Source organism: Mytilus galloprovincialis, chromosome 14 (genome assembly GCF_965363235.1).
Source record: "Mytilus galloprovincialis chromosome 14, xbMytGall1.hap1.1, whole genome shotgun sequence".
In the NCBI taxonomy this organism is placed as follows: Eukaryota; Metazoa; Mollusca; class Bivalvia; order Mytilida; family Mytilidae; genus Mytilus; species Mytilus galloprovincialis.
In genome coordinates, this window is record NC_134851.1 from 13,073,631 (window position 1) to 13,083,651 (window position 10,021).

A 10,021-nucleotide genomic window follows, 5' to 3' on the forward strand; every position below is an offset into this window, starting at 1 on the left:
GCCAAACGTTAAATATCTTAATAATATAGGAGGGTATATCGCATGGCCTGCTTCCTACATAAATGGTATCTGGGCTATTATCATGATTATATAGTTACTGTCCCATTTTAACAACAACAAAACAAAACTACTGTTCCTTTATTAATATTGATTGGATTTGTAAACAACATATATGTGAATACGAATCAATATTTAATAATGCTCGACAGGTTTAAGTGATTTAAAAATATTGACATGATAAGCATTCATAAACAATGGATGTTTTCACTTCATATAGACACATTTTGGTGTGTTTTTTAAGTGGACAAAATTGGGCATTCACAAAAGGGCTCTTTAGTAACAAATTTAAAATCTGTTGCAGTTCAGTGTCTCCATATGGACACATTTGGAATACTCTTAACAAGTTTTTATGCCCTTGCTGTAGCAGAGGGGGCATTAAGTTTTACCCTTGTCCGTCTGTACGTCTGCCAAAGTTGGTTTCCGTTCTCTTACTTTAGTTTGTTTCAACCAAATGTGTTGAAGCTTATACACAATGCTTATTACCACAAAACACAATATCTTGCAGTTCACCATTTTATAGGTCGTACCTAGGTCTTATCAATTGTATGATTGTATTAAGACACTGTCTTTTTAGCTCACCTGGCCCATCACTTGGCATCTGTCGTCTTTTACAAAAATCTTCTCCTCTGAAACTACTTGGCCAAGTTTAACCAAACTTGGCCACAATCATCATTGGGGTATCTAGTTTAAAAATGTGTCCGGTGACCCGGCCAACCATCCAAGATGGCCGCCATGGCTAAAAATAGAACATAGGGGTAAAATGTAGATTTTGGCTTATATCTCTGAAACCAAAGCATTTAGAGCAAATCTGACATGGGGTAAAATTGTTTATCAGGTCAAGATCTATCTGCGCTGAAATTTTCAGATGAATCGGACAACCCGTTGTTGGGTTGCTGCCCCTGAATTGGTAATTTTAAGGAAATTTTGCTGTTTTTGGTTATTATCTTGAATATTATTATAGATAGAGATAAACTGTAAACAGCAATAATGTTCAGCAAAGACAGATCTACAAATAAGTCAACTTGACCAAAATGGTCAGTTGACCCCTTAAGGAGTTATTGCCCTTTATAGTCAATTTTTAACCATTTTTCATAAATTTTTGTAATCTTTTACAAAAATCTTCTCCTCTGAAACTACTTAGACAAATTTAACCAAACTTAACCACAATCATCATAAGGGTATCTCGTTTCAAAAATGTGTTTGATGACCCCGCCCGCGAACCAAGATGGCTGACATGGCTAAAAAATAGTACATAGGGTAAAATGCAGTTTTTGGCTCATATCTCTGAAACCAAAGCATTTAGAGCAAATCTTGCAGGATAAAATTGTTCATTAGGTCAAGATCTATCTGCCCTGAAATTTTCAGACCAATCAGGCAACACGTTGTTGGGTTGCTGCCCCTGAATTGGTAATTTTAAGAAAATTTTGCAGCTTTTGGTTATTATCGTGAATATTATTATAGATAGAGATAAACTGTAAACAGCAATAATGTACTGCAAAGTAAGATCTACAAATAAGTCAACATGACCAAAATTGTCAATTGACCCCTAAAGGAGTTATTGCCCTTTATAGTCAATTTTTTACAATTTTCATAAATTTTGTAAATTTTTGTAAATTTTTACAAAATATTTTCCACTGTAACTACTGGGCCAAGTTCATTATAGATAGAGATAATTGTAAGCAGCAAGAATGTTCAGTAAAGTAAGATCTACAAACACATCACCATCACCAAAACACAATTTTGTCATGAATCCATCTGTGTCCTTTGTTTAATATGCACATAGACCATGGTGAGGGACACAGGCTCTTTAGAGCCTCTATTTATGGTTGTGTAACCAATGAAAGGCAAATATTTCATACAAGAATAGAAGCCAAATATTTCATTGGATTACAGTTTATGTTAAGGAAAATTTTAACCCAAATTGTACCTTGTCCTATAAACATTAAGGAAGATCAAAATCAGTGACAAGAAAAGCATGAACAAAAAACCTCACAAAAATATTTAGCCCTTGACATATTTAAAATCCATGAAATATTGTAACCACCTTAAATAACTGATTAAAACAAGATCGCAATCGATTGACTCGACTTAAATTATCAAATCCTGGTACCCTGTATATGAAAATGATGAAAGGTTAATTTTGAAAATGGTTCTTTTTGTAGTATAGGATTGGTCGAGGAAACCATGATCAAGGATGTACGTGTTGTGGCAGTTCCAGACTTAACTTTCAGAATTTCATCAAATGAAATGCCTCATGTAATACAGATACAGATAATGACAGTTGCAGAGGTACTTCTTCATATATAAATAAAGTAAAAAAAATTCAGGCTTGTGTGTCAACAATTAATTTTCATTTCCAATTGTAAAACATATAACTCAAAAACTGTGAAAGTACTTATATTTTCATGGTACATGTGGTATGAGCAAAAGCTACAATACATGTTCATGGATTTTAGTTTTTTGAAAAAAATCAGTGGAGAAATTTTAAGCCATCTGATATAAACCTTCGATATAAATTCTTTAAATATTTGGCAAGAATAGTACACAGGAGAGCACTTACAAGACTAGACTTAAGAAATCTGCATACAGAACTATGTATCAGATATCAGAATGCAATTTTTAGCTCAACTGGCCCAAAGGGTATCTTGTTATAAAAAAAACTATCCGATGACCCCGCCCATCAACCAAGATGGCCACCATGGCTAAAAATAGAACATGGGTGTAAAATGCAGTTTTTGGCTTATATCTCTGAAACTAAAGCATTAAGAGCAAATCTGACATGGGGTGAATATTTTCATCAGGCCAAGATCTATCTGCCCTGAAATTTTCAGATGCATCAGACAATCCGTTGTTGGGTTGCTGCCTCTGAATTTGTAATTTTAAGGAAATTTTGCAGTTTTTGGTTATTATCTTGAATATTATAATAGATAGAGATAAACTGTAAACAGCAAAATTGTTCAGCAAAGTAAGCTCTACAAATAAGTCAAACATAACAAAAATTGTCAATTCACCCCAAAAAGAGTTATTGCCCTTTAAAGTAATTTTTTCACAATTTTTCGTAAATTTTTATACGACCGCAAAAAAATTTTGTGGTCGTATATATATATTGGTATGACGTAGTCGTCGTCCGAAGACCCATTGGTTTTCACACTCTAACTTTAGTTTAAGTGAATGGATCTCTATGAAATTTTACCATAAGGTTTGATACCACAAAAGGAAGGTTGGGATTGATTTTGGGGATTATGGTACAAACAGTTAAGGAATTAGGGGCCAAAAATAAGCATTTTTGTAACTTCCTGACATAACTTGTGTGTTAGTGTATGGCTCTCTCTTGACATTGTACCACAAGGTTCCATATCACAAAGGGAATGTTTGGATTGATTTTGGGGGTAATTGCCTTAAAATTTCAGGAATTAGGGGCTAAAAAAGGGGCAAAAAACAAGCATTTTTCTAGTTTCATGACAATAACTTGTGTGTAAGTATATGGATCTTTCTGAAATTGTACTACAAGGTTCCATATTACAAAGGGAAAGCTGGAATTGAGTTTGGGGGTAATTGCCCAAATGTTTAAGAATAAGGGGCCAAAAAGGGGCCAAAAATAAGCATTTTTCTAGTTTCCAGACAATAACTTGTGTTCAAGTGTTTGGATCTCTCTGAAATAATACTGTAAGGTACCATACCACAAAGGGAAGGCTGGGATTGATTTTGGGGGTAATTGCTTCAAAATTTTAGAAATTAGGGGCCAAAAAGGGTAAAAAAACAAGCATTTTTCTAGAGTCAGGACAATAACTTGTGTGTAAGTGTATGGATCTTTATGAAATTGTACTACAAGGTTCCATATCACAAAGGGAAAGCTGGGTTTGAGTTTGGGGGTAATTGCTTTAAATGTTTACGAATATGGGGCCAAAAAGGGGCCAAAAAACAAGCATTTTTCTAGTTTCCAGACAATAACTTGTGTTCAGGTGTATGGATCTCTATGAAATTGTACTGCAAGGTACCATACCACAAGGGAAGGCTGGGATTGAGTTTGGGGGTGATGAATCATAAGGGGGTTCACAAAATTAGGGGGGGGGGGGGATTTTTTTAAACTTTTTTTTTCTTTAAAATTTTCCATTTTAAATTGGTTATTTCTGATTTATATATAAAAGCAAATAATAATGATATGGTTTGAATAGGTAAATTAAAAAAATTTAAGTTCTTAGAGCACATTCATTCTGTGTCAGAAACCTATGCTATGTCAAATATTTAATCACAATCCAAATTCAGTGCTGTATCAAGCTTGAATGTTGTGTCCATACTTGCCCCAACTGTTCAGGGTTCGACCTCTGCAGTCATATCAAGCTGCGCCCAGTGGAGCATTTTATTGTAGTCTTTTACAAAAATCTCCTCTGAAACTACTGTGCCAAATTAAACCAAACTTGGCCTAAATTATGCTTAGGGTATCTTCTTTAAAAAATGTATCCGATGACCACGTCCATTGACCAAGATGGCTGCCATGGCTAAAAATAGAACCTGGTGGTAAAATGCAGTTTTTGGCTTATATATCTGAAACTAAAGCATTTAGAGCAAATCTGAGAAGGAGTAAAATTGTTCATCAGGTAAAAATCTTTCTGCCCTGAAATTTTCAAATGCATCAGACAACCTGTTGTTGGGTTGCTGCCCCTGAATTGTTAATTTTAAGGAAATTTTGCAGTTTTTATATGCCCGTTTACGGGTCGTATTATGGTATACCGTTGACCGTCTGTCCTTCGTCAACATGTCGGACATTAACTCAAAAAAGCTTTAACCAATATGCATGAAACTTTGGTGAATTGTTTATATCTATTGACGTGAGCTCCCTTTCATTTTTTATAAATTTCAGAATTACCGTTTCCGAGTTTTGGGGTTTTATTCATATAACCAATTCCAAGTTCTTTGGCTACATTTATTCAGAAACCTATAATATGTCAAATATTTAATTACAATCCAATTTCAGACCTGTATCAAGCTTGAATATTGTGTCCATTTTTGCCCCAACTGTTCAGGGTTGGACCTCTGGGGGCGTATCCAGCTGCGCTCAGCGAAGCAGTTTATTCGTTATAACCTTGAATATTATAATAGAAAGAGATAAACTGTAAACAGCAAAGTAAGCTCTACAAATAAGTCACCATGATCAAAATTGTCAATTGACCACTTCAGGAGTTAATCTTCTACAAAAATTTTCTGCTCTAAAACTACTGGGCCAAGCTCATTATAGATAGAGATAACTGTAAGCAAGAATGTTTAGTAAAGTAAGTTCTACAAACAAGTCACTGACACAAAAACAGAGAGTTTTGTCATGAATTCTATTCTTGTCTTAAATAATGTAGAGTGTCCTTTGTTTAATATGCACTGCAACACATAGACCAAGGTGAGCAACACCGGCTCTTAAGAGCCTCTAGTTATTATTGCGATATTAAACCAGTCAAATTATTTGTATAAAGAAACCTTGCAATAATTTCTGAATGTACAGTAGTTATTAATTATGAATTAGTGGGTCCTATATGGTTTTCCTTGTTCTTAGGTTAAAGTTTCAACCTATGATTCATTAGTTGATCAAACTATGGATCCATCAAAGATAAGAGGATTTAGCCAACATGTTGGACAGCTGATCATTGGACTAGGCAATTCTTGCTTCAAAAAAGAATGTCTTGGCCTTTTGCTCCATGAGACAAAGGTAATGTTAATATATACAAATGTAGCTAATTGATTAAAATGTTTCGATCAACTATTAAATGATCAACACTTTCAGTCCAGTAAAATTAATGATCCCTTTTGATAGATAAATGATATTTTCTATAAAATTGCATTACTATCAGTACAAATCAGTTTAATTATTTGGATGCCCTGCCCCTATGTCATGGTCTAGCGACTTTGTATTAATTGTCAATGCTGCTGTCCCTCAAATTGTCTTTTTCAGAATTTTCTGCTGACAGCAAGACATTTCTCTGTGTCAGCAGTTTATTATACCCCACACAACAAATAAGGACATACTATGTAGATGTGCATATCGACAGGAAATTACGATTTTTTTTTTTGTAGGAGTTATGCCCCTTTAACTTAGAATTTTGGCCAAAATATACTACTGCAACAGTTTGTCATCCCAACTTCTCTGAAACCACACAACAGAATTTCATGAAACTTTGTAGATAATAAGGACTTACTATGCAGATGTGCATATCGGCAGGAATTTACGATTCAATTTTTTTCTAGAAGTTATGCCCCTTTTACCTAGAATTTTGGCCAAAATATACTACTGCAACAGTTTGTCATCACAACTTCTCTGAAACCACACAACAAAATTTCATGACACTTTGTAGATAATAAGGACATACTATGTAGATGTGCATATCGACAAGAAATTAAGATTAAATTTTTTTCTAGAAGTTATGCCCCTTTTACCTAGAATTTTGGCCAAAATATACTACTGCAACAGTTTGTCATCGCAACTCCTCTGAAACCACACAACAGAATTTCATGAAACTTTGTAGATAATAAGGACATACTATGTAGATGTGCATATCGACAAGAAATTACGATTCAATTTTTTTCTAGAAGTTATGCCTCTTTTACCTAGAACTTTGGCCAAAATATACTACTGCAACAGTTTGTCATCGCAACTTCTCTGAAACCACACAACAAAATGTCATGACACTTTGTAGATAATAAGGACATACTATGTAGATGTGCATATCGACAAGAAATTACGATTCAATTTTTTTCTAGAAGTTATGCCCCTTTTACCTAGAATTTTGGCCAAAATATACTACTGCAACAGTTTGTCATCGCAACTTCTCTGAAACCACACAACAAAATTTCATGACGCTTTGTAGATAATAAGGACATACTATGTAGATGTGCTTATCGACAGGAAATTACGATTCAGTTTTTTTTCTAGGAGTTATGCCCCTTAGAACTTAGAATTTTGGCCTAATTATACCACTGCAACAGTTGAAACTTTGTAGTTTATGAGGACATAATATGTTAATTGTGCATATCCACAAGAAAATTTTTATCAGTTGACTTTTGTAGAGTTATGAGTCTTTGAACTTAGGAATCTGGTGAGATTTTGTTTGTCAAGTGACAATGTGGGGGTGTGGGGTATGTGAGGTTCTTTAATTTTTTTATTAAAATTATTTTTAGGGTTTCCCCTTAGCAAATCATGGACTTTGCAAGGGGAAGGGGTATCATTTTGTGGAGCAAGATCACTGGGTACTTCTACTTTTTTTCCAGTGTGCTATATTCACAAATATCAGTTTAAAGTGTCTTTTATACCATCTCTTGGGCAGGTAACAAGTAACTTTCTAGTGGTATACTAATTAAGTATAACTGATTTTTCTTTTCAGATACTGATAACATGCCTGTCTACATCACCCAGGTATTGTACTCATATCAAAGATAAATTAGGTCCAGAAGACAAAGCTACTCTGCATTTCATTGGACCTTATGATATATTAAAGGCAAGGGAGAGGAGCCAGCTGATAAAAGCTTTTCTACGTTTAGGAAACCGACAAAGATTAGGACAAAGATTAGGAATACCAAAAGTATAATCTGCCTTTTGTGTTACTAGAATCTGCTCACCCTATCAAAGCTAAAGTGAATACCAAAGTTGATTCATAGTAATGAATATAGAGGTGGAATCTCTTAAAATACATTTATTTTTTAGTACAAAATCTTAGTGAAATTGTTGCCACAACATTTTGTAATTCAAGAACAAAGTAACAAAAAGTTTATTTATACAGCATCAGAGTTATTTTCAGAGCTAGATATATAGATATGTATATATATTAACTTTATTGTGATTTAGGAAATGTACTAGAAAATGCAAGAATGGTGAAATTCATCTATTATCCATTACTTATCATCCCTGTTTGGCACATTGCAAGGGACATAGAAATACCCTGCATCCATCCAGTCTTGTAAGTGCTCTCCTGTGTACTATTCTTGCAAGATATTTATAGAATTTATATCGAAGGTCAGCAATGTCTAGAACAAGTTTGAAAAATCAGTGCAGATCAATTTTTATGCCCCCGCCGTAGCAGAGGGGGTATTGCGATTTACCCTTGTCCGTCTGTACGTCCGTCCCAAAATTGGTTTCCCTTCTCTAACTTTAGTTTGCCTCAACGAAATGTTATGAAATTTATACACAATGCTTATTACCACAAAACACAGATCAAGTTTGAATTTTGGTGGCGTCACTTTTACTGTTCTAAAGTTATGCCCTTCTACAAATGGAAAAATTGTTGACTTTTTTGGTATCCCTTCTCTTACTTTAGTTTGCCTCAACCAAATGTTATGAATCTTATGTTGTGTTTTGTGTACTATTGTTTGTCTGTTTGTCTTTCTCTTTTGTAGCCATGGCGTTGTCAGTTTATTTTTGATCTAGGAGTTTGAATGTCCCTCTGGTATCTTTCGCCCCTCTTATATGCACATAAACACAGATCATGTTTCAATTTTTGTGGCGTCACTTTTACCGTTCTTGTATAAAAATTACCATCATGTAACATCTATCAGCCCAGCCCTGACATATAAAAGTATATTTACAGTAAACACCTTATTTATTTGTAAACCTGTTTTCCCCTAACCATACATACAAGAATTAAACTTAGCCACAATTTCAGTTAGGTATTTTGATTGAAAAACTTATCCGACATAGCTGCCATGGCTAAAAATAGAACATAGAGGTTTACTATATATGGAAGTCAACGGGAAAATTGTTTAAGGGAAAATTCACGATTTTTTACTTATCTTATTATGTTCATAATACCAAACAACATATTCACCAAGTTTTAACGGGATATGAACACGAATAAAGAAGAAAATTGGGAATTATTGATTTTATTTATTTGAACTTCCTGACTTCTGTGACGTAGTTTAAGTCTTTTTGCATGCTGGGAGTGGATTAATCTCATTTTAAGTATTGTTCGTTAATCAACTAATAATGGAATTTAAAGTGCATCGACAACTTATGGTGTAGCTTTTAACCAACTAATAATTCAGAAAGGAAAGTACTCAGTCGTGCAACTTTTAAAAATTAAAATGTATGATTTATATTTTAAGGGTTTCCGATATGATTATAGTAAAAAGTTTTTGGACTTTTCCTTTAAAAAACAATTTCAAATGGTCACAACTTGAACACTAATTTAAATAATGATAAGGGGTCTTCAGTAACTATTGTAAGACTAAACTTGGATGACCTGCTTTTGATTTAACTACTGGGCCAAATTAAACCAAACTTGGTCTCAATCATTATCGGGGTATTTAATACTATTTATTATGATTTAACCTCATTTACATGATTTCCAAAACCACAGTAGATACAGGTGAGCGACACAGGCTCTTAAGAGCCTCTATCAAGAGCCTCTAGTTGTAGTTTTCAGACAATAACTAGTGTGACTGTGTAAGTGTATGGATCTCTCTGACATTGTACCACAAGGTTCCATTATTCTGTAAGTACAGAAATTATTGCGATTTTGTCATTTAAGACGAAATTGTGATTTTAATTTTTGCGATGTTGAGAAAAATCCTGTAATTTCAAAATGCCAGTTTAAACTATTGCGATTACAATGTATAATTCTGTCTCATTTTTCGCAATAATAAAAACATAACAATAATTTCTGAATATACAGTATCACAAAGTGAATGCTGGGATTTAGTTTGGAGGTAATTGCCACAAACATGCAGGTATTAAGAACCAAAAAATAGCATTTTTCTAGTTTCCAGACAATAACTTGTGTTTAAGTGTATGAATCTCTCTAAAATTTTACTTTAAAGGGAAGGCTGGGATTGAGGTTGGGGGTAATTGCTCCAAAGGTGGGGGGGGGGGGGAGTTCAAAAGTGAGGGGAATCTATTTTCAATTTTTTTTAGGGAATCATATTTTTTTTCAAAATTTTTCAAATTTCAAATTTTTTGAAAAGTTTCAAGAAGAAATCTTCAATAATT

General features: G+C 33.9%; 1 protein-coding gene across 3 annotated transcripts in view; it reads left to right on the plus strand.

Annotated features, from left to right (window-relative positions):
• LOC143059101 (uncharacterized) overlaps positions 1–7,820 on the plus strand; it is a 28,289-nt gene extending 20,469 nt beyond the window's left edge. Inside the window, exons 4-6 of one of the 3 annotated variants that reach the window (XR_012973384.1) lie at positions 2,223–2,349; positions 5,603–5,755; positions 7,425–7,562. Coding sequence is in view for 2 of the 3 variants with exons in the window: in XM_076232589.1 (XP_076088704.1) it covers positions 2,223–2,349; positions 5,603–5,755; positions 7,425–7,628 (484 nt within the window). In the remaining variant the exon portion in view is untranslated. Of the gene's footprint in view, positions 1–2,222; positions 2,350–5,602; positions 5,756–7,424 lie in introns of all 3 variants that reach the window. The other 2 variants (XM_076232589.1, XM_076232590.1) reach the window with 2 other exon arrangements.
• The last annotated feature ends 2,201 nt before the right edge of the window (positions 7,821–10,021 follow it).